Source organism: Lipotes vexillifer, unplaced genomic scaffold (assembly GCF_000442215.2).
Source record: "Lipotes vexillifer unplaced genomic scaffold, Lipotes_vexillifer_v1.1 scaffold304, whole genome shotgun sequence".
In the NCBI taxonomy this organism is placed as follows: domain Eukaryota; kingdom Metazoa; phylum Chordata; class Mammalia; order Artiodactyla; family Lipotidae; genus Lipotes; species Lipotes vexillifer.
This window is the reverse complement of record NW_006788513.1, coordinates 439,807-465,586: the sequence shown is the minus strand read 5'-3', so window position 1 is coordinate 465,586 and position 25,780 is coordinate 439,807. Positions and strand designations below refer to the sequence as shown.

The window sequence follows — 25,780 nt, the reverse complement described above, 5'->3', positions numbered from 1 at the left end:
GGAAAGACCTTGATCAGATGATCTGCAGATGGAAGATGCATGTTTACCCGCCCTGGTAAGGAAAAGTGGGCTAAAGCAAGAGATTAATAAAAGAAAAGACAAATGAGTGCATCCATAAGGAAATGGAGATGAACTCAGAGCAAAATAGAATTTCAGAACAGCTAGACATTTAATGAAGGCCGTTCTCTAAAGCAGTGACCTTAAAGCTAGTGTACATGGAAATGCAAAGCCCTTCGAGGGATATGAGAGCATGGCTTCTTTGTTTTTAAGGGAAATCAATATTCAGTTTCTCTACCTCCCCACGTATTCTTTACTGAAATTCATCTTCTGGGAACATCTCTGATGGAAATACCTGCTCCTCATTCACACCTCCCCTCTCCCAATTAACCTCCACTCACCCACTAGGAATGTCAGCCACCATGGTGAGTTGCTCCCGAGTGTAAAAGCTCCACAGCAGAAAATAAAGAGATACTTCCTGATGTGAATGACTCACTACCAAACAAATCCTTTTGTAAGTCAGATAGTTGCTCATTTTTGCTTTAAAAAAATTGTAGGAAGTGCTGATGTCAGGTGGTAGATCATTAAAAATACCTTTTGATGATAGATATGTAATTTTTTTATATAAAACTTAGAATTGAAAGAATTACATAATACTCGTAGGCAAACTCTTTCCATTACCATGGACTTATAAAAACAAGCTTTCTTAGTATTTACATTGATAAAAACAAAAAATTGGATTAGAATTGATGCTAGATTTTCCCATTCTGGTCATAGGTAGCAGTCATCCACAGATATGTAAGCTAATTGGGAAAATAACCTACTATCTGTTTCATTAGGAATTTTTCATTTCTATTTTTTATTGGCAATAATGAGGTGTTGAAATTTCACAAATATTTATGATCAATTACACACTAATAAGGATTATAATAAAAACTAAACCAGAAGATATTTTTAAATACTTTGAATCTTTTCATTACAGTAAATTTTAGAGATTGGAAACTTAAAATTTTATATTCATATTTTAGTTAAAGACATGTGTGATACAGTGATCAATAAAGGAATTTCAAACCAAATTTTTAAAGATACTTTGGAATGAAGTTCTATGGGGGAAGGGAATGTAAATATGAGCTCATGAAAAAGAAGAAACAAAATTCTCAGCTCAAATTGATGAAATTGTTCGTGCATTTTTTAAATGGACGATGGTAGGTATCAAATAGCTATGGCATTTAGATTCTGCTGGATGCATTTGCAAGAGTTAGGTAAGAGTTTTATTTTTAAATGTCCATATTTACATTACACTAGAATTTTCATTCTTTGTCACTATTTAAACTCTTGATGGAAAATGTTAGATTTCAATGCAAAGTGAGGGCTATATGTTTTAACACTCTTTTTACGAGTATGTGAGACAAAAAATTTTAAAGGTCATTAGTCCAAAATTACTTTTAAGTCTGACACTATAATCCTTTTCCCTTTTGTGTAAGAGTATTAAAGAAAATAGCCTCTATCACTTATCAAGTATGTACAAAAGGCAAAACTTTTGTATCTAATCCTTACAACCACTCTGCAGGGGAAGTTAGATAAATCTTTCATTTGCAGTCAAGGAAACCAAGACCCAGTATAACATCAGGAGAATAAAGGGAGCCGAGCTGGGATCTGAACCCAGGCCCCCCTGTCACCAGGACCCTGTTGACTCTGCCCTTCATAGGAGGTTGGTCTGGTCTAATGATTCAGAATAATGTGCTAATAACAACAAATAACAGAATTAGCAGAACTCACCACCCCCAGGAGGCCCTCCTCAACTGTCAATCTCTCTTCTCACAAAGGATAGAGTTAATCCTTCCTTCCTCATGCGTCCCCATCCTTACATAGGCCATGTAGGACTGTGATTCATTTATGTGCCTTTCTCTCCCATAAGACTGTGACTGACTTGAGGGAAAACCATGCTTATTAATCTCTCTGTGCCTTTACAGCACTGCATGAGGGGCCTGGCACCCAGTAGGTCCTCAGCTGCTCCATCTCACCTATCTCTCCCAATTTAACTCTGGGTCTCAACCCTGGATGCCCATTGGAATTAAAAATCCTGATCCTCAGGATGTGCACCAGACTAATTAAATCAGGGTGTCTGGGGGTAGGGCCCAGGTACCAGCTTGTTTTAAGGCTTCCTGAGTGGTTCCAATGTGGAGCCAAGGTTGAGAACAATGGATTGGTGTTGGCACAGTGGAAAAGGTAGCGCTGTGATGTGACCCTGCCTTCCAACTTCTAACCCAACCTTCTGTACTCAAACATGCCTGTGTCAGTTCTAACCTTGCCTCTGCACTGCTCTGAGCACATCTCAGAGGAGACGCCTGCCTCAGTGGTTTCCAGTACCCCTGCCTTATTCTGGGGTGGCCAAGCCCATTAAACGTCAGTCTGTATTTGCGAGCAATGTACCGTATTTATATTCTCTTGGTAGCAGCTAGACCAGCCTTTCAATGAGGGACATGGCAGGTGGTCAGAGACTCACATTTCTGCTGAGCCCAAGGAATGGATACCATCTTGGACTTGAGCAGCCTAAAGAGATCAGGTTGTTCGTAGGAGCTGGGGAAGGGCTACAACCAACCGGGAACAGATGAGTTCGTTTGTGAGCGCACATTCTTGGGGAGCTGGAGGGGAGAGAGGGCAGGGGTCTCTCTCTCAGAGGTGCATAGAAAATGGGCTGGCAGGGCTGCCTTCTGGGCTCAGGACCTGAGTCTGGTCTCCCCTCAAGGCCACCCTGAGAACTCCGAGCTTCACGCATCTCTCAAGCTGTTCAGCTTCACGGATCAGCTCATCATGACCCGTGAACAGTGACTGTACAAGGCAGGAAGAAAACCCTTGGCTGTCAAAGGCTGGGAGGAATTTCCAAGCCTCCTGGGGATTAAAAACGTCTGTGTTGCTGCAGGAGGAGGAAAGGCGCCTTCTGTCAGTTTTTATTGAAGTGTTTCTTTTTGAGCAACAACCTCACTGACTTTGATGCAAGAATAAATTAATTCCAAAACCCCAACTTGAAACGTCCTGACTTCCTGTCTATTGTCTTTCCACCCACACAGAGGAGAAGCGGTGGAACCTTGTCAGTTTTCAAGAAGCCATTAGTGTGCCCATTTCAATGATGAGGTGCCTTCTTTATATGAAAAATAAAAAAGCTCCACTGAGCTGAAGAAACCTGATTTTCTTGGCCAGTTGGGGCTGACAACTTTGGTATTTTATTTTTAAATTTTTAAAAGAATCATTTGCGATGATTCTTCACGTAACCCCAAAAGTGTCATCTCTTATTTTTAGAATGAATCTGTACTTTTGAGGGAATACAAAATCCTCCCCAGGCTTTGTCTGGCTCATGTTATAAAGGGATAACAGCTCTAAAAGATGTGCAGGTCCCTCTGACTGTTGTACCTGCATCTTTCATGCAAGGTAATCAGGAAACAGAAGTTCTGCAGCTTGTCCAGTAAATCTGCTGCAGAACTGCAGCAAGGGCTCTGGGTGTCAGCATCTTAATTTCTGGCCAGCTCACCAAATCTCCTCTTGGGAATTCATTATTACACTGCCTTGTGCCTTGCAGAGTCAGTCAGAGTCAACTTTATTACTAAGCAGCTATTGTGTTGTATTAAGTGCTTTTACCTACTTTATCTCTTTTATGAGAATTTCAACATTTAAAAGTTATTAAGAATCCAGAATATGTTCCCTCTCTTCCTTCTTCTCTCATATGGACACACTTGTGTGTGTGTGTGAGTGTATGTGAGAATGAGAGAGAGAGAAAGGAGAGAATTACTGTGTTGTTGTTTTGGGGATGTTTGGAGAAGTTTCTGACAGTGAGGATGCAATATGTCCATCTTTTCCCTCCTTGGTAGAAGTCTCCATATGACATGAGCCTCTCTAAGAACCTCCCCAAATTGGGGCCTAAAGAAATCAGAGCTGAGATTCAAGTTGTCTTCACAGACAATATTTCAAGGTTAAGTACAAGTATCATTTCAACAAGGTAATTAAAAATGTTATTATTGCCCTCTGTTCCAAATGTGGAAAAGAGGAAGTGTTAGCAGGGGCCTTGTGTTTAGAGCTGTCTGATTTGACTGTACCTGTTCATTCATCCCCAACTGACCTCACACCCATCTGAGTTATTGGTGATGAACAGTGTGAATCCAGAGACTCGCCAGTGGGAAGTCCACTGCTGGAAGCTTTCCTATTACCTGTCCTTTTGGTTTCTCTGCACTTTCTGGTCACTAGGTTGTGTCACTCCCTGTGGTGCCTGGGTATCAGGTTATCATGGTTTATAACCAATTATGAGACTAGAAAGAACAGAAATCTCCCTGAAACTGGAGGACAGAGTCACTTTCTTTATTTTTCTGGTTTAATAGAAAAATAAATATTTTTCTGGTTTAATAGGTCAATTACTTGCTGCTCATTACTAACTAGCCCTATATTACAATCATACCAGGCTGTCAACTGAGATTTGCCCATATTTATATTTACACTGGTTCTACTTCAAAGAGCCTTCTTGATCAAACATGTGAACAGCTTCACCTCAATCTGGAAATACTGGAAAGGCAGAATAAATTCAGTTCAATGTAATTTATGTAAATCACTTCTTACAGGGAATTCTCTTGGTGGGCAAGGTCAATATTCATTATCAAGTAAAAATAAATGTAATACTGATCTGATCTCAAAATCGTGTTTTCTGTACAGACTTACAAACACATACACACACTGTCGTGGGCACACACACACACCTTCTGTTAAAGTTACCAACAGCTATTGAGGTCCATGAAACCCCACTATTAGGAGCTTATGCTGTGGAATGAGCTGGATCTGGGTTTAAATCCTGCCCTTGGGTGTGGAGCAGAGCACAGACCACTTCACCTCCCTGCACAGTTTTCCTCTTCTGTTAAACAACACCCATGACAGAATGTTTAATGTGAGGATCAGATAGAATAGTGCCCAATAAACCAGTGCTTCTCAAACTCCAAAGTGCATGCAAATCATCTGGGAATCTTGTCACAATGCAGATGCTGATTCAAATTCTCAAGTGGGACTTGATGAAGTTCCTAGGTGACGTTATGCTGCTGGTCCATGCACCAAACTTTGAGTAGCAAGGCACATACTGAAACTATAAAAGGGAAACCAAAATCGCTATCCAGTGGTCCTGCCAGACAAGTAAGAGAAGAAAGCTAAGAAAGGATTGTTTTGGTGGTCAGTGTGAGCTTGGCATGAACTCAGTTTCTCTAGGTGTGGAGAGGATAACACATTTGGGACAAAGCTTTATTCTGTCCTTTCATGAGCCTCAGCATAACTTCATTTCCATTCTTTGGCCCAGGGTCAGGCAAGGGCCACAGGAACCCACAGAGATGGGGAGTCTCATACCTGTCATAGTCTTGGCAAATCTCCCCCACAGCCACCAAGGCCTTCAGGTACTCATTGGGCTGGTAGGGGTGGATGTAGTGCAGGGAACAGCTGTTCCTGGGGTCCCCATTCGAAGCCGTGAAATCTATAGCTACCTGGAAGAGAAGATAGGCAAATGGGTGGATTTGATTTAAAATGAACACATTTCATAGGAATTGTGATTAGCCCTGAGAGAGACACAGCTGGTGTGTGTGTGGGGGAAGCAGTATGTTACACACCTGCCAATAAGCAGAGTTAGAGAAGAAATTCATCAGCTTTAAAAACTAGTTATTCAAATAATGGAGAGGATGTGGAGAAAAGGGAACCCTCCTGCACTGTTGGTGGGAATGTAAATTGGTGCAGCCAGTATGGAAAACAGTATGGAGGTTCCTCAAAAAACTCAAAATTGAATTACCATATGACCTAGCAGTCCCACTCCTGGACATATATCCAGACAAACTCTATTCTAAAAAGATACATGCACCCCTATGTTCATAGCAGCACTATTCACCATAGCCAAGACGTGGAAACAACCTAAATGTCCATCCGCAGATGAATGGATAAAGAAGATGTGGTACATATATACAATGGAATACTATCCAGCCATAAAAACGAATGAAATAATGCCATTTGCAGCAACATGGATGCAACTAGAGATGATCATACTAAGTGAAGTAAGTCAGAAAGAGAAAGACAAATACCATAGGATATCACTTACATGTGGAATCTAAAATATGACACAAATGAACTTATCTATGAAACAGACTCACAGACATAGAGAACAGACATGTGGTTGCCAAGGGTGAAGGGGTGTCAGGGAGGGTTGGAGTGGGAGTTTGGGATTAGCAGATGTAAGCTATTATATATAGGATGGATCAACAACAAGGTCCTACTGTATAGCACAGGGAACTATATTCAATATCTTGTGATAAATCATAATGGAAAAGAATATATAAAAATAATGTATATATATGTATAACTGAGTCACTTTGCTGTACAGCAGAAATTAACACAACATTGTGAATCAACTATACTTCAGTAAAAAAAACTAGTTATTAATTTGGTTGAGGCCATTTCTATAGTCTTCAACCTCCCTCTCCCCTATGCCCTCTCTTCTCCTTGTCCAAAACAGAACTTGAGATTGACGTCCAGGTTAGAAAACCCAGCATCTGATCCACGACGTCACCAGGCAGCAAGGGTAAGGGTGGAATATTGTAAGAGTCCTTAGTGCTCTCCGGGAAGGATGATTCCATCTCTGAGGCCTAGCTAAACTCCCTCAAAACTAAATACTGTGTTAAAGACGTGGTCTGTATAACAAAGCCACTGCTATTTTCATGAGTGACCAGTTGCAGAGAGAGATGCTGAAGTGCTTATAATAAAATTTCTGCCAGAAGCAGCTCTGTGTAAGGCTCATTCACGTAAAAACCCACCCACAACAGAGAAGACGCCTGTAGTCTACAGCATTGTCAGTGGCAAGTGGAGATGAGAAACCTCTGTCTGGCCACCTAGTGGGCATTATTTTTGAACTTAAGTTTTTGCTGACCCCCTACATCATCATCATCTAAATAAAAGTTGACTCACAGGACAATTTTATTTTTTTAATTTTGGCTGTGTTGGGTCTTTGTTGCAGTGTGCGGGCTTCTCTCTAGTTGTGGCGTGTGGGCTCCAGAGCATGTGAGCTAGTAGTTGTGGTGCGCAGGCTTGGTTGCCCCGAGGCATGTGGGATCTTAGTTCCCCATCAGGGATGGAACCTGTATCTCCTGCATTGGAAGGTGGATTCTTAACCACTGGACAACCAGGGAAGTCCCACACAGGACACTTCTTAACAACAACAACAACAACAAAATTCTTTAACCTGGGGGTGGTGCTAAAACGGGAAGGTGTATTTCTTCTGATTTCTAATATCATCACCAATTCAATGAAACTTAACCCAGAAAACACCTCTCCAAAGAAATGCTTAATCTTGGAGGTACAGAGTGGGGAGAGAGGGATTAAAATGAAAGGAGTTGTAGAGAAAGAAAGGAGTGTTCATGGTGCATCCAGCCCAGCAGAATCCATTCACTGGCTGACTGATGACAGAAGAGCTCTATTTTCTCTTAAGATCTTTTGAATGGGGAAAGAAAGGAATGTTCATGGTGCATCCAGCTCAACAGAATCCATTCACTGGCTGACTGATGATAGAAAGGCTCTATTTTCTCTTATGATCTTGTGAATGACAAGTGCTATTTGCATAACATTTGACAAAATTCCATTATAACAAACCACTGGAATATCTCATTGGATTTAAGGTGGGATGCTAGTTCTGGAAGGACAGAGGAAAGGGGCTATGTGCTCTGTGTCTGCTTCTGAAAGACCAGACTCAGTAACACTGGTGGAGAAAAATGTCACCTCATCTTATATTGTAAGTCTGCAATCAAATCAAAGTAACTGGAAGGGAAAAAGCATTGACTAACAGTAATTCACTAACAACCTCTCTTTTGTTCCTTTGTAAAGTTATTCTTTCATCACTGAATTTTCCCCTTTTCTTCCTCACCCCTCCACAGGACTATGTTGAAAATAAATTTAAGCAGGATTCAAATTTTATTTTCAGAACCCCCAGATGTTTTCAATAACGGAGTACAAACTGATAAAACGCTAATATAATACTAAGTGTTTCAAAAGAAAAGGTCATATGAGTATTCCCCCAACGCTTAGAAGCCCTTACTTTGGACAAAAAAGGGAAGAAGGGAGGGGTAACCTCTGTTGAAACCCTACTATGTGTCAGACACCTGCACTGGCAGCTTTACAGGCATTGTGTTATTTCATTCTCGTAAAAACTCTGGGAGGTAGAAATTATTATTCCTTTTTATTGATGAATCTGACGCTCAAAGATGATGAAGGTCACAAAGTCATAGGGGATGGAGCTGGGTTTAAACCCAAGTCTATATGGTTCCAAAGATTCTGCTCCTTCATCATATCATTATATACCCAAGAGAATGAGTAAGTCTGTGGCTGGGATGTCCAGACATCTCGTGGGCATGTTTTATTCTTATGAAGGATGAGGAGATTTGGCCTGGAGATAGGGATATTAACCAGGAGGCAACTACAGTAATTTAGGAGAGAAGAAATACCTTGAATGAACAGCACTTTATGACCAAAGCAACTGTAAAAGGTAGGAAAACAGCAACTAAAGTGTGTGTATATGTGTGTGTGTGCACGTGTGTGTGTATGAAGAACAGTGGGAGTTAATTTCTTCTGTACAGCAAAGTGACTCAGTTATACATATATATATTTTTTCATATATTTTCCATTAAGGTGTGTCACAGGATATTGAAAATATAGTTCTCTGTGCTATACAGTAGGACCTTGTTATTTATCCATTCTATATATAATAATAGTTTGCCTCTGGTAATCCCAGATTCCCATTCCTCCCCTCCCTTACCCCCCTGACCTATGTCTGTGAGTGTTTTTGTTTTTCAGATATGTTGATTTGTATCATATTTTAGATTCCACATATAAGTGATATCATACAGTATAATCAAGTATACTTCAATAAAATAAAAAACAATGGATAAACAACAAAGTCCTACTGTAGAGCACAGGGAACTATATTCAGTATCCTATGATAAACCATAATGGAAAAAAATACGAAAAAGAAAGTATGTATATGTATAACTGAATCACTTTGCTATACAGCAAAAGTTAATACAACATTGCAAATCAACTACACTTCACTAAAAACATTAAAATAAAAAAAAAACATTTAAAAAGAAAAAAGAAACTGAAACAGTGGGAGAATGGGTTACTGAGGACGACTGGGGTTGACCTAAAAGGACCAGTGAAGGGTTTCCCTGGTGGCGCAGTGGTTGAGAGTCCGCCTACCAATGCAGGGGACCCGGGTTCGTGCCCCGGTCCGGGAGGATCCCACATGCCACAGAGCGGCTGGGCCCGTGAGCCATGGCCGCTAGTCTGCGCGGCGGGGCCCGTGAGCCATGGCCACTGAGCCTGCGCGTCCGGAGCCTGTGCTCCGCAAATGGGAGAGGCCACAACAGTGAAAGGCCCGCATAACGCAAGGGAAAAAAAAAAAAAAAAAAAAAAAAAAAAAAAAAAAGGACCAGTGAAATCCAGTATCTTCTGAGATAGATTTCATCCTGAAGGTGAAAGCCAAGCCACTGAAGAAAAGAGAGGAAGACAACATGAACTGGGGTGAAAAGCTAGTTGAGGTGGCAGGAGTGGTGTTGGGGAGCCTGCATGCATTTTGTGAACGAGAAGGAGGTGTAAAGCATTCCAGGTCTCACCCATGGGGCCCCAACCAGACAGAGGTCCAGATACATGCAGACAATCCCTGGAAAACTTCTCCAAGGAGGACACTCAAGAGGTACCTGAGAGACAGTATTTGGAGAAATCAAACATCTCAGGGACTCTTGGATGTACTAAGCTCCAACACACAACCACCATTCTCTGCCTTTTTGTCCTGATGAGACACACTTAAGAGATCGTAGCACTTCACATGTGTACATAGTGTTTAGAAGGTAAAAATAGTGCTGGGAAGGCTAGAAGTAAAGCCACCTCTTTCTCTTCTACTGAGGAAAGCACTTTAGAGCTGTAGAAAACTCTAGAGGATGCAAAGATGTTATTATGGAGACAACCTTGATTCTGCTCTGATTTATTAATATCATTGCAAGTATTGCAAATCACTGGCAGGTTTGATATTTTATTATTAATAATGAGTACCTGTGGCTCCCCTCACTTGTGTTTATGATTCCCCTCTTCATGGAACATCCCAATCTACCTGTGTTTCTTAACACTTCAACTGACAACCTGTACCATGTGTTGATTACCTGATTGTCAAGGGTATCCTGTGATGACAAAAAATACGCTGGTGTCTTGATGTAAAACCAGAGAATGAAATCAGATAATATAAAGAACAGAGGGAAAAACCTCCATAAAGAAAAATGGCAACTCAAGCAACATAATTGAACATCTTATCTTCCCAGGCATAGGCAAGATCCTCCAAGCATGCAGGCACCAAGTGGCAGCATCTGAGCCCAGGTGTATCACCTGGATGAGTACCTGTGGTATGGGGAGAAGTGGATGTAACATCTGAATGAACTTAACAGATTTTGGCAACAATCTATACTAAAATTTTAAAAAAATCATAGGGCTGGGATTAGGGTAAAATAAGAGGTGACTAGGGCATAAGCTCAGGAAGGCACTCATCTGAGCTGACCCTACACTTGCCTGATCTGAGAGTGATGCCTCCTCAAATTTTGCATCCTAGGTGCCTCTCTTTCTTCACTCTGGTCCCAGTGCTGGTATATCTTTTCATTTCTATCAACTCTTCATCCTCAGGCTTGGAATAATTCCCCTACGCTTAACAAACTAGGGTGGGGCAGAGATGGTGGTGAGAAGAGGATTTTGATTGAAGATATTAAGCATAGAAAACAAATAGGATTCGGTGACTGATTGTGAAGTTGGATGCCAGTTAGGGGAAGGGAGCGGCCAGATCTCCTTGGGGATGGAGGAGATTATGTAGTGGGACAACCTGAAGTTCAAGGTTAGAAGGCGGTATTGTGCTGCCTGTTCCTGGTGGTCCTGCAGGGACATACAAACATGCCCAATGGAAACTGCTTTTTTTCTGCAGGCAGGCCTCTAGGGTTTCCACTCTTCCCATGGGGATGGCCCCCATGTTTGTGACAACCCCAGAGGCTATTCCAGCTCAGAAGATTCTGATGTAACTTTGGGGAAGGGTGTGAACTTAAAAATTACATGATGAAAAAGGAAATAAACCAATGACCTTTATCACTTACTACTTTCTGTAATTCCCACCGCTCATAAAAATATTTTATCATTTGACTAGACAGTAAATGGACAGTCTCAGGTGCAAGGCAGCTAAAAGATTTTTTTTCTTTCCTGGCAACTGATGGTTTCTGGTCTCCTTGATGAGGCTAGAGATAAAATCTCTGTCTTCAGGAGGTGGCCTTCTACCAAGAATTCTCTGCACTCTTTAAGTTAACATGAGTGCAAAGAGAACAGAGAGAAAGGTTAGGTTTATTTTAAAAAGCAACAGGGAGGCTGTGAAAGATGGGATTAAGTTGAGAAATAAAAGCAAGAAAATGACCGAAAAATGCCAGTTTGCGGAGGAGGCTCCCGGCTCCTGGCTTCCTTAATGTGGCGGGCTTGCAGAGCTGCCGTTTTCATCTTCTGCTATGAAGCATTCAGGAAAGCCTGCAGTTCCGATGTGCGCTCCCATCTTCCCAGCGGGCAGCCCAGGAACAGGCCTCCTTTGTTTCCCCTTCTGCCCAGGAGGTCTCGCTCTTCATTAAGCAGAGCTATGAGCAGTTTTGCAAAACTTTGTAAAGTAAGAAAGCAAAATGCTTGCTTCCTCCATGCTGCCAAGTCCCCAGTGTGGGGAACTGCTTCCAGAAAAGGCTGGACGCTAAAGATGAGTATCCTTCCTTGGACATTTTTAGCTTCTTACCTGAAACGAGCCCAGGCCTCATATCCCTTTCCTGCCGGTGAAAAAATGCGCCCTTTGAGAACCTCCCAGATGTTTTCTGGGGAAAGCTGCTGTGAACCCATCTCTGGTTAGCTGCCCGGATCTCTCTGCAACCTTTGTGATATCACCTGCTATACGGCAGCTTTTTTTGTTTGTTTGTTTTGTAGATTTGTATACAATTTGGACCTATAAAACAAGACTTATAGGTGGAGATACTCTTTAGTCTGGACTATTTCTTAAATAATAGGTTTAATTATTGTGCTTTTCTGTTTCCTCAAAACCCTGTAGCAGGCAAAGAAATAAGAACGTAGGCCAGATGGGAAAAACCCCAGAGGTCGCTGGGTTCATTTCCTGGAAAGTGCAAAGCACTCTCCTCTTCATCCCAGGACGCATCCTCATTTCTCAGGGTTCTACACCAGAATCCGTCAGTGTTTAGTCCGGGATATAAAATCAGGATTTAAAACTTAAACTGAGACACAGCTTGGGCATAGGATGTCTCAAGTGTGTTAGGGTCAGAAAAGATGACATGAGAGGACCTTTAAGAGGTGCTCTTTTCTTAGGCTTCAAGGTTAATCTGGGAGAAGCCACATTCAGCTTATTATATTATATTATTAAAATGTAGACTATAAAATCAGAGATAAAGGAAAGCAATACCCTCTTTAATTTTTTTTAAAAATTATTTATTTATTTTTGGCTGTGTTTGGTCTTTGTTGCTGCGTGTGGGCTTTCTCTAGTTGCTGCGAGCAGGGGCTACTCTTCCTTGCGGTGCGTGGGCTTCTCATTGCGGTGGCCTCTCTTGCTGCAGAGCATGGGCTCCAGGCACGCGGGCTTCAGCAGTTGTGGCACCCAGGCTCAGCAGCTGTGACTTGCAGGCTCTAGAGTGTAGACTCAGTAGTTGTGGCGCACGGGCCCAGTTGCTCCACGGCATGTGGGATCTTCCCGGACCAGGGCTCGAACCCATGTCTCCTGCATTGGCAGGCAGATTCCCAACCACTGCACCACCAATACCCTCTTTAATTTAAAAAAAATTACAAATAATAAAAAGGGCCATCTGAATATAATAAGAAAAAAAATGACCACTCAGGATTCTACTAGTCTGGTAAGTCATATTTTTTCTTTTTAGTTATATACAATATATATATATATCCAAAATATTTTTTAAATTTATATATAAAACATACAATATAATTATATATAAACATTTAACATAGTTGTAATCATAGGGTAGCTTTGCTTTATGTTCTTTTTTTCTTCACTTAACACTACGACATAAACATATTCTCATGTTATTACCAATCATTATAATTACCACTTAAAATGGCTTTATCATAGTCCACCTAAATGAGGAACTGCAATTTATATAGCTATTACCTTATTGTTGGACATTTGTGTTGCTTACAACCTGTTTCTGTGAAAATTCATTTAACAATGAACATTTTTTTGCATCTGGAAAGGCAATAACTTTCAAAAGAAACATTGAATTCTTCTATCATTTTCTCTTCAAATATCTTATGGAGTCGGCCTCATCTATGTTGTCTGTAGTTGTGTATTTTGTATATGAAATTCTGGTATCTGGTTTTCCTTTTAGCTGCTTGCCATGTGCCAAACACATGGAACACAATCTCTCTTCCTCAAGTCTCTGCTTCACCTCTGCTCAGGTCCTCCAAGACCACAACACGACTGTTGCTCCAGAGTCCTTACGACTCAAAGATTCACACAAGGAACAAAGGTTGTCCTCAGGGGTGCCCTTGACATCCTGAAATGGTGTGCAGACTTGGGTGTGTGCACCTTCCAGTGAGAGGATATAGATCTTGTATCAGATTTCAAATGGTCCATGTGACAAAAAAAGAGGAAGAATCATCGACTGGGGCTTTTTTTTAGCATCCTTTATGTCCTTCCCTCCCTGGGGCCTTCTCTGCTTATTTCATAGCCTAAAACTCCCCTCTTCTCATCCTCAGGTTGCCACTCTCCTTTCCACCTCTTGCCTTCCCTTCACTGTCAGCCTTCTTGAACGAGTAGTTACACCCACTGTGTTCACCTCCTCACCGTATGTTACACCCCACCTCCTGGGTCTCCTGTCTCATTCTGCTGAAGTTGCTCTTCTGAAGATGATTTGTCCCTACTCATCACGTGGCCCAGTCACCATTTTTCATTCTTCACCTTCTATCTTCTCTTTAGCATATGAGATTATTGCCCCGATCCTGTAACACTTCCTCCTGATCATCTGAGTTACTGCCTCCTCTGGGACCTCCCCCTCTGGCATCTCTTTACTGTTTGCCCCTCTTTCCCCTGCTGACAAATGCAGATCTTCCACAATATTCTGTCACCAGGCCCCCTGTCTTTCTGTATTTTTCTCTTTAGCCATCTCCTCCAGACACATGTATGTGCAGTTTCCACCTCTCTCCTGAAACTGAGGTCCGTACTTATAAATGTTATCTCCACTGGGATACCTGAAAATACTTCCACCACATCCAGGAGGAAGTTCATCTTGTTGTCTGGCAGCTCCTCTTGATTTCCATATTTCTGTGAATGGGACTGCCATGCTTTGTCTTCAGGTACAAAAGATTTGAGTCATCCTGGACTCATCATTCTCCCGTGCCTTCTGTCTCCTCCTGTATCATAAGTCAAGGCTAGTAGACTCTCTTTCCACAGTGCCCCTTCCTACTGCTGCCCCTCTAGTTACCTCTTACTACCCATCACCAGGACGGCTACAGTGGGTTTTAATGTCTTCTTTCAGAGTCCCTTTCATGAAGACCTCCCAGATTTACTTCCCTAAAGCATGTGCCTGATTGCTCCCGAGTCCTGCCCAAGAGTCTTCTGAACATTCCCACATCCACCTAATTACCTCAAAATTCAAGGCCCTTCAAATTTTCAATCTAAACCATTTCCCCAACAATCCCTAAATATATCCTGCATATTCACATTAACCCAAATAAAGTTTCAGTATTTATCATTAGAATATATGGATGCATAAATATTTAAGTACACAGGGGTGCTTTTCAAAGCAAAAACATAGTATCACATTTATTTATCCAATTTCTTCTTTTCCCTAAACCTTATCTCTTCTTGAAGATTTAGGCTTTGATCCACCACCATTCAACAGAAGTATTCTGAGCAACTTATATCAGCCTACTACCTGAAGGGAAAGGTGCTCTCTTGATATTCTTAAGGTGGAACCAGGAGCTCCAGGAATCAGTGGAAGGTGCAAAAGCTTTCTTCTCATCACTGTTTGTAGTGTGTATTGGTCTGAGTCTTGACAGGAAGCAAACGGTCCACTCAAAAGGGATGATTGAGAAGAATTTAATAAAAGGACAATTCTAAAATGTTAAGAGAGGCTGAGTAGAAAGGGTCAAGAAGGGTAGTTAGTAGAACCGAGTAAGAGTAGTGTTTGCAGGACAGGACACCTGAAGGGAACTGTGTCCTTCTGTAGAGGAATGTGGCCACTGCCAAACAGCAACCTGGTGGGTAGAGAGTGGGGAAGAAGTGCCCCAACTTCATTCTCCTCCTATTGTTTGACCTCTGGCTGCTGCCTACCATTGGTCAAATCCAACCAAAATCCATGAGCAGGAGAGCCCGGCTGATGCACCCGAAGAGGAAGGCCTCCTGGGCACAGGGGCAGGGCCGAGAAGCGTGAGGAGGGGAGGAAACATGCAGAACTGTATTCCACTGCTGGCTTCTGAAGGTCTGTCTCCAGGGAGACGGAGGCTCATCCTGGCTGAAGCTCCGGGGCCTGCTTAGGAATCTCGGGCCATCCTCTGCGCCAGTGGGAGATTTCAACTCTGGAGAGCTCAGGGGTGGGGTGACTGCAACAGAACCTAGTTCCTCCCTCCCTCTGCTCTGCCTGTCTCTACACCAGGAAGCCCTCTTCTCATTTCTCATCCCTCTGCCACATTCCCTTCATTTTTCCAGATGGCCTCAATAAAATGATTGGGCATATAATAAATACCAAATTTATTAAGACATGTTAATTGTTATTAATAGTTTGTATTACAGCTTACCATTTACATTAGATAGCACTGCTTGAGTAATAAGAAATTAATAATGGGAAAGCTGACTTAATTTTAGAGGAAAATGACAATGAGGTGGCTGCTATGTTTTCTTTAATAGAAAGCTCAAAATAGAACACCTAGCAACCTTCTCCTGCGTCCTCGGCCTGGAGCCCTCCAGGAGGAAGGGCTTTGTTGCAGGCACTGCTGATGGTCTGGTCTCCTTGGCATTTATCTGCACATGCTCCCCCTGTTCACATGCCTTGCTCCAGACTCACTCCAGTCCTCCCGCAGCTCGATCCGTGAACCCTGGATGGCTGAGAAGCCGGGGCTGGGAAGGTGGTAGTGAGAACCACTGAGGTGGTCCCTTCCAGCTGGAAGCATCAGCAAAACTGAGAAGGAGGGGAAAACAAAGCCAGGAGAGCAATCCTCCTGTCAGGTGGGTCACACGATCTCCCCTCCCCTCCCCTTCATGAGTCAGGGTGTAGAGCTGGAAACATTCTGGGGTCAAACTTCAGTTTTCCCTGGGGCCAATTCTTTGTAGCCCAACTCCAAGGGCAAAGCAAGCCCCTGAAGGTTGAATAAAGAGTTGTTCAAAAGCATGGGATCTATAGAATCTAAAACAGACCCAAATTGATAGAACTTTCCCTTGAAGAATCTATAAATAGTTTTCTGCACCATTCCTTTGTCTAAGATCATGGGACACTATCTCCTCTGTGACACGGCTGACTCCTCCACCTCCATTTGCCCAAGACAGCTGGAGGCAGGGGTGTGTGCCCACAATGCACATGTTTGCTACCTTCTAAACATGCCAGTGTGCATATGGCGGGGTGGGGGGGAAGGTGTGGGTGCTGTGTGGGTGTGTCTTTAGAGAAACTTAGACTTCAAAGAAATGACCAAAATCTATAATTAACTCCTGTAAATATTCAGGGGCAAATGAACAATGACCTGAGCTTAGGCAGGACATAGGTAGACCCCTCTGAGGTTATAGCAGAGGACAAGCCTCTATCTAGGGAGATGCTTTATCTCAACCCCTCGGTGAACCCCCTCCTAGTCCTTTGGGCACCACTATCTCTAGTCTCAGGAATACATTGCTCCTGTGTCTACTTTCTTGGGCTCAAACCAATTTCCTTGCCTTCCTCACATGACTGAGCCTGTTTAGAGAGCTAAACAGGGCTGAGTTTCACAAGTACACTTTTGTAAGATGAGGAACAAATGCTGCACAAATTGGATTCCTTTTGTTTACATCCACGTTGATTTCCCATAGGTTTTAGCAGATCTATTCCTTGTCATCTGGGTATTCTCTTTCTGCAGGTCATGTCTGCCTAAACTTAATAGGATTTTGAATATGAAGCCACTGAAAGCAAATTGTTCCAGGGCAGATGGACTCACAACCTTGGCCCACCCAGGCACTTAAAAAAGACCCAGTCCACCCCGACCCTCCAATCTGTATTAGGAGTGTGCAGATCCCATGGGCTCACAGATTCCATGTAGGAGATGATCCTCAATCCATTCACTCATTATATTTTTCAACCTTTTAAGACTGGTTCCCCAATCTTTTGGAATTCTCTGTCTCATTGACTGATGAACCATTTGGATGGCTTACTCTTGGCACTGACCATTGGACATGACATGGTTGCTCGTGGTCTGGCCACACAAACACAACCAAGACGTCTGCAGTTGTCCAGTGGGATGCGCAAGCATGGGTCACTTCCTTCCCACCCTTTTCACGCAGTGATGGGACCTGGCAACCCACCCACTGCCTCCTGCCTCATGTAGTCATGGAAAGAACGGAAAGCATTAGGCTGGTTGCCCGAACCACTTGAGGTTGAATGGCAGGAATTTCTGACATGACGCTGAAAACCATACTCACTGAGGAAAACAGAAGTATGACCTCCTTGTAAAAACATGTTACTGTATGATATTTCAGCAGTGAGACATGAGCAAAGCTGACCCAGAGTCTTAACAGACTTTTGTCTCCTCGTGCCCCACACCCAGCACCAATCCCCAACCTTACTCCTGAATAAGGACAAATATGGAAACAACTCACTGTAAACTGGATTTGGCAGCCACCCATGATGTAGTCCAAGAAAGAATGCATCTTGTGAATCTGCACGGGAGGAAGAGAGGAAACTGTATTAGGAACAGTATGATCTGTATACCTATAGATTAAAGGCCTACACTTTGGGGTTATGCTGACATAGAGGAAAAAGCAGAGAAAGATCTGTGGGAAAAAGATGGGTCAGCTGATTTTGTTCCATGAAAGGAGAGAAAGAAAGCAATGCTGAATTTAGATGGGCCTGTGAGGACTGCAGCCATCCATCCCCTGCTACCCTCTCTTTTGGTTTACACATGATTTTAATCAGCCTCTGCCTCTGGGGTGAGACTAATACTGTGTTTTCAAGGGTCACCACTGGTTTGAAATGAATGAAGTCTCACACTTGGCTTCAGTCTGGCTGCCCGAGTCTAAGTCCCAGTTCTGGTAACATTCCTAACACCACAGTAATCAAGATGGGCAACTTCAAGATCACAATTACCTGAGAAGTTCTTTACTGCTAGCTGCCAGCTAGTGAGAGTCCTCCCATGCCATGAGCAACAAGGATTAACATTTATTGAGAACTTACTGTACGCCAAGCACTTAACATACATTACCTCATTTAATTCTTAGAACAAGCCTGTGGAGGTGATGCTATTGTTATTATTGTGCCCATTTTATAGATGAGGAAACTGAGGCTAAGATGATGGAGGTGGAACTCAAATGATGGCGGTCTTGACAGCACAGTTCATCCTTTCAACCTCTAGGCTGGAAGTCAGCAGGGTCCCTGCTTTTTTCTCAACCCCTGGCATCTGTGTTCTCACACACTTTACTGATTTCTAGTCTTAATTTCTGCTTCATTATGATTCTGATGCTTGAGTCTTGGTGACATTCATCTACTTATTTATTTAACAAGGATTTATTAAGCCCCCACAATGCACTGGATGCTAGGGATACAGGGATGTGAGAAACAGGCATGGTACCTGCAGCCACTGAGCTCACAGTCTGGATCCTTTTACCAGGACAACTACTAGCTGATTTTTGACCCTCACTTCTCAGACTCCATCTGACGCTCAGGGCAGCTTCTCAGAGACTGACCCATAAAACCCCATGGTAGTGTTTCCAGGCACCACCTCCAGGTGGCACACATCTATTGGCAGACTTGTCTCAGGGCTGATATTTACTGGGCTCCCTGAATAATGCCTGCTCCTGGCTTCCTTATGGCGATGCTTTGCCTGATAGTTGGGATACCCTACTACTGTCTGTACACCAAAAAAATGAGTTCGATCACCATGGCCTTTGAGTGCCGAACTCTTAGATCAAAACAGATATGTGCACAATCACCTTACAGAGATGGATAGTTGAACTGGCTCATCTGGATCTTCTTTTCTCCTTAGGCTATGGGCACAGGGATGGTCACAGGTCTATTCTGAATGTACCAGGATTTGGTCTGTACAGGTAGGTAAGATGACCAGAGACAACTGCCTTTGAAAGAAGAGTTTATTACTCACAGCTCCCCAAGGGACAGGAGGAATGTCCTGCCACACAAGGGGGCCACACAGGGAAGCACTAGGGTCAGTCAGGAGGCAAGAGGAATGAGGGGAAAGCACAGGCAAAAATCTTTATCATGGTTTTTGTGGGAAGGAATGCATGAAGCAAGGTAAGAAGTTAAGCAGGTTTAGGATTCAATAGTTTGAGTAACTTACGAGGTTCTGGGTGATAGGGATGGTCTCTAATTATCTGAAACCTGGCTCTGGGGTGATACAGGGCAGGCGGAATATTGTCTTGGTGTGTGAGAGTTCAGGAAAGGGGGTGGCTGGGGGTATAGGCTCTGGATGGATTGGTCTGCATGTCAAAGACAGGCTCACAGGCAAGTTGATTGCTACCTTTAGGAATTAGGTAACTCTAGGAGGGGCAGTTCCTCCCCAGTATGCAAGGCCCCAAGATGTCAAAGCATCATAAAATACAGAAAAAAAGCCATTATTCAAACAGTGACCCTAGATGGCCAATCATAAGCATTATCTCCTAGTTCCAGTGATTGGTTCAAGGGGTGGGCATGTGACATAAGCCAGACCCATCAGTCTTTTCCTTTACTCTCTTGTTATGTAAGGATGAGTTCTTGCAGCTCCTGGCAGCCAGGAAAGGCCAGCTCTGAGTGAAGGAACCTGATATATATAGAAAGAAACTGGATGGCATGTAAGTCTTATGTCACGGAGTCAGACAGATGGAGACTAAAATCTCAGCTCTTAAACTTACCATGTGTGTGACAAACTGGTTACACAATCTCATTTGAAAGTAGAAATCTCAGGGTTGTGATAAGAGTAAACAGAACATATTATAGTTATTTTCACATAGTAAGTACTCAACCAGTGGCAAAATTATTCCCAGATGGGATTTTCTGCGAAGTTAGAGCCCCTCTGGGAGGAATTTTTAGGCCCTTTAATCTTCCCCCACTGTCTTATTTTCATGGTACCCTCTCGGCATGGCGGAGGTGTCACATATAAAGCACCGAATGCTGGGATAGGCACAGAATAGGTGCTTTAGAAATGTTGGTGACACCCTCTGGGGACCTCCCTCTGGTGCTGCCCTGGGCAGACCAGGACTCTCCTATCTTTGGGGGCAGGACTGTCCTTGTAGAGGGTATGGTGGCATTGGCCTACCACAGCTCCAAGACCATCCATGCTTACAATGTATGTCCATTAATACCTTGACTTTCTGATTTTTGTTTAAAAGAGATCATATCTCTTTGGCATTCTCTCCTTCTGTCCACACAACCTTCCTCCCAGACAGCCCTAGCTTCAGACCCCTGGAAGACAGGGGCTATGTATATACCTTGCACTGATTCAAAATCACAATGCCCGAGTTCTTATAATTCTTCTTCTTGGCTTTGTACTTGGGATTGATGCATTCCCACTGCACCTGAAACAAGAAAGTTTATAGCATGATTGCCAGCTTAGGAAGAAGTGGAGTCATTCATGACGAGGCCCCTGGGCACTGTTGCAGATGGACCTGAGGGCTGACCCATGGTCTCTAGCTGATCCCCTCACATCTGGAGGGGCAGTAAGGAGGAGTGGTGCAGAGGGAGATTCTGACATTACTCTGCCTGGTTTGAATCCCAGCTCCTCCATTTTCCAGCTGTGTGATCTTTGGCAAATTACTTGAATCCTCTACGCCTTGCATGTCTCCTCTGTAAAATGGAGCTTGTAATTGTAGGTATTTCATGGGGTTACTGTGAGGATTGAATGATTAACCCCTGTAATACATTTAGAACAGTGCCTGACACTTATAAATGCTTGCTATTAATGGGATCAAATTAAGCAGCAGAGGGAAGGAGAGATCTGGGGACACACAGCTGAGTAACCCAAATACTGAGTCTTAGTGTCTGGGAATTGACTTAAGAGGTAGTAAAACTGAGGGACATTGAATACTGGCTATAGGAAGCTGGTGGGGATGATGATAAGTTTGCTTAACTTCACAGAGAACTAAAATAATGGATTGACACAGTCACGACGGTGGCGCATTAGATTGCCAGAGAGGCTTCTGTGAAGGGTAGAATCAGAACTGAGGAGGTAGCTGGGAGCTAAAGGGTGAACAGATCTCAACCCTTCCAGCCTACAAAAGCCTTCAGGGGACAAAGCCAACTGCACCTTGACCACTGACAAAGTCAAACATCCAAGAGTCATGGAATGCTCCTGCCCACAATCCTATGGGAGTAGATCCTTGGATTTCTACTCAGAAGACAAATTTTCACTCTCTGACAATTGGAAGTATCTGAAAATGAAGCAATTTCTGAGGCAGATATGAGTGGATAGATTGATACAGCATTGGCGCCAATGACCCATTCCTCCCAGTGCACAATGACTCTGAGCTTAGTCAGGTGACTTGTTTTGACCGATGGGACATTAACAAAAGTGATATGAGCAGAGGCTTGACAAGTCCCTGTGCACTGGGGCTTGCCCTCCTCTTGCTCCTGGGACATTTTCACCATGTATTAGCTTAAGCTGTGTCCTGGAGGATGAAAGAGCATGTGGAGAAACATTTCAGCTACCTCAGATGTGTAGGCACAAGTGCAAGAGTGAGTCCCATTTGGAACAGAGAGAAGTTTCCCAGGGGAACTCAGCCCAGATTGCCGACCTCCTGTCCTGCCTATGGTAGTAGCCTCCTAACAGATCTCCCTGCCTCACTCTCTTGTCTCTCTCTGTAACTGATTATCTACACAGTAGCCAGAGTAATCTTTAAAAAAATTAATGTAATTCTACAGCCTAGACCCCTTTGCAGCACTGCCCAATAGAACTTTCTACAATGATGGGAATATTCTATGTCTGCACCTATCAATGTGGAAGACACTAGCCACACGAGCACTTGGAGTGTGTGTGTGTATGTGTGTGTGTGTGTGTGTGTGTGTGTGAGAGAGAGAGAGAGAGAGAGAGAGGTGGAGGAATTGAATTTTTAACTTAATTTAACTTAAACTTACTAAAATTGAAATTGAAATAGGTGTATGTAGCCAGTAGCTACTAAATTGGAGACTGTGGCTTCAGTGTGCTCTCAACACATTTATAGGAAAATTGAAACTCTTTTCTCTGAGCTATCAGAATCTGCTTTTCCTGGCCTTGGCCTCTGTTCTTGACCACATCGCATGCATGGCTCCCTCACCTTCTCTGATCCAGATACACTGGTCTCTTTCCAGATCCTTAATCACACCAAGCTCTTTCCTGACTCAGTACTTTGCAATGTTGTTTCCTTGGCCTGAAATACTGTTCCCTTGCTTGTTACATGGTTGGCTTCACTTCATCTTTAAGGGCCTTCAAGTTAAATGTCACCTTTTCAACTGATCTCTTCTATGTTATACCTTTATAACTAAACTGGCTCAGTTTTTTATAGCATTTGGCACAATGTATAACTACATATTTTGTTTACTTAATTCATATTTATATTTTACTATGATGCACACTCATGTCACACCTAGAGCCTGACACTTAGCAGGTGCTCCTCAGTAAATATTAGTGGAGTCAATAAATAATAGAACAGTTCCCTGGGTGCAAACATGTCAGAATAGGGACTGAGTGGTTGCACCAAAACCTTTCTGGTGTCTCAGTGATACAGAAAACTACAGTAGCATATCATCCATTTCCTCAGAGGGACTTCAAGATTCACTTCTGTTTGTTTGAAAGCATCAGACTTCAGTGTGCTTCAGTTGTGATGTATGCTATAATGTCCTCCTAGGATTCTAGAGATGAAGTGTTTCCCATGTTTATTGGTTTGGCTATTTCTATTTGTAAAGCAGAACAAGGCAAAACTTCGGAAAACTCTTTAAAACTCTAGTGGGTGGTATTGATAACTGTCATTGATTTATTAGCTCAACAGAGCCTGGTCTTGTACATTCAAGGAAGCAACAACGTCTCTGGATAAATTCCTAGTTATTTGGGTAGTGACTTTATTTATAGTTTAGTGTTGGTTTTCATTGTACCCCTGAAACTTCAAGCCTGCTCATGGGTGAAGGTCTCTGTGTGTCTGACAAGTTTCCTGTAATGCTGGGTATGTAACAGCGTATTTAGCAGGTTGTGGGAGCTATGCAGAAAGCTGCCCTTGTCTTTTCAGGCCAAAGGGAGGTATTCAACAAATGGTCTGATTCAGATTAAGCCTCTGACTCTAAAGAATGTTAGTTTATTTCCATCCAGTCTGGTTACATCTTGACTTACATCTGAAAGGAGAAACTTGAACAGTGAGTTGGGACAATCTTCCCCAAGCAGCACTTCTGAGCAGGCCAGGCACAGGGACTTTAGGGGATAAAGTCTTTCTCTGCTGTCACTCCTTTCTGTTCTATGGGGACAGTGGCTCCCAGAGTAAGGATGGCAGGTAGCTTGGTTTGACTTCCTCCAGAAGCTAACACCGAGGCAAGGATTTAAGTACAAGTAATTCATCTGGGAGGTAATACCAGGAAGGAACAATAAAAGAGTGGGGAATTGAAATAAGGAAGCAGCCAAAAAGGGGTATGTGATCCATTCAGGTAACCCTATGGGCAACCAGGGCTGCTTCCTGCTGGGGAACTCTGGGCAACTTCACAGAGCATGCCTCTGAGTTTTGCCGCCTGAAGGGCAAGAGAGCTGGGGTATTTATATCCCATCTCCCACTAGCAATTTGTTGAGGGCTGCTCCCTGAAATGTGTACAACTCCCCCGACATGTCCAGCCTGCAGTAGGCATGGGCAGAGCAGGCTCCAGCAGCCACAGAAAGCCCTCAGGCAAAGAGATTCAGGTTCTGCAGCTGACACTGGGCAGGTGAATCCTGAACAGATCAGAGAAGTTACATGGTCAGGGTCCAGACGACAGCAACTGACCAATAGATGTATGTATGTATCCATCAGAGTATGGGTGTCTGAGAGATACAAAGAGGAGGTGTAGGCTTCTGTGTGATGCAGTGAAATCCCTATGTGCCCCTGTGGTATGTGGTAGTGTTTGGGTTTATGTCTTGGTATCAAGAGTGTAAGAGTGAAATGGTGAGACTAGATAAAAATCTGGTGCCCAAAATAAAAATTTGGAGTAATCAAATAATTTGCCCAAAGCATTAAATGTGTAATTAATGCCACCAGGTCATGGAAATGTAGATCTAGAAAGAATACTGCAACATGATAATAACACCAGCATGTATTTTGGAAGTTCTAGACACCCTGCCAAGTGCGTATCATGATTTATCTCATTTAATCTTCACTGAATGCTACCGGGTAAGTACCATTATCACCTTCATTTATTTTAGGTGAGAAAGCTGAGGTGCACAGAGATTAAGTCACTTGTCCAAGGCTACACAGCCAAAGGAAATTAGAAACTTTCTCATCTGACTTCTCCATTTTTCCAGTGGAGAAACTGTACCACCTTGGAGCAGGGTCCTGTCCAAGGTCACAACCAATTGCTATGAGCTGGGTTGGCACTAGAACCCAGATTTCAGTTCCCACCATGCTCACTCCTGGCCATGTTTAATCATGTATTAATGTCTCACCTCTAGCTGCTCGGTGTATAGCTGGGTGCTAAGGAGGCATTGCAAGAGGCGAGTCTGGGGGAAATGCCATGAGGGGCTTACCACGTACCTGTTTTCCTTCCATTACTCCTCTCATCTCCTTGAATGTTGAGGTGAATTCTCCAATGAAGTCATGTTTGCCATTGGAGTCCCAGTCCCATACTATGCACTGCAAGAGAAAATAAGTTGTTTTTTTTTTTTAACTTAAGGATTCATCCACAGCAGCTAAAGGCAATGCAAACTTTATGAGGAAGACCTGATGAAGGACAGTTGGTCTGGATCAAAAGTCTAGGATGACAGCATGTGGGAAGAGGTATCCCTTTGGTTTCCATTGGTTTTACTTAGCCTTTTTGTCATGACTTTCAAGCAGCCCTGTGATGCAGCAGTGACTAATAATTTTCCCATTTTTCAGGTAAGGCCAGTAAGACCAAAAGGAGATAAGTCACTTGCCAAAGGGACTATCCAGTGAATGAGAAAACTGGGATTTGAAGGCAGGTATCCTGACTCTAATTCCAGTGTTGTTTTTCCCACAGAAGAGAGCCTCTGTGGTTTATAGCTGGAATCAGGTGCCTGAGTCCATGCCTGTAGCTTCCACAGTGGCAGCTTATGTTTAATGATTTGATCATATGAATCACATTTTATTATTTCTTTTTCTGAAGGCAAAAGAGCGATGCTAAGAAAAACAAGTAAGAGGGCAAAAAGTGAGATCTTTAATTGTACCCACATGAAAAATAGGTGAAAAACCGTGAGAGGTGAGTTACACTGGTAAAAAGCAGGTGTCTATCACACCTAAGATGCGACTTTCCAACAAGAGGGCTCCATCTAACACCACTAACGCTAACTTCTGGGCTTGCAAGTAACACTTTGCAGTGTGATGCAGATT

At 43.0% G+C, this 25,780-nt stretch overlaps 1 protein-coding gene across 1 annotated transcript in view; it reads right to left on the bottom strand.

Moving 5' to 3' along the window:
* Positions 1 to 25,780, bottom strand: part of CPNE4 (copine 4) — a 422,791-nt gene that overhangs the window by 18,153 nt on the left and 378,858 nt on the right. The window contains exons 7-10 of the mRNA XM_007461633.1: positions 24,968 to 25,066; positions 20,720 to 20,806; positions 17,903 to 17,962; positions 5,371 to 5,504 (exon numbers count right to left, since the gene is read on the bottom strand). Coding sequence (XP_007461695.1) covers positions 5,371 to 5,504; positions 17,903 to 17,962; positions 20,720 to 20,806; positions 24,968 to 25,066 — 380 coding nt within the window. The remainder of the gene's footprint in view (positions 1 to 5,370; positions 5,505 to 17,902; positions 17,963 to 20,719; positions 20,807 to 24,967; positions 25,067 to 25,780) is intronic.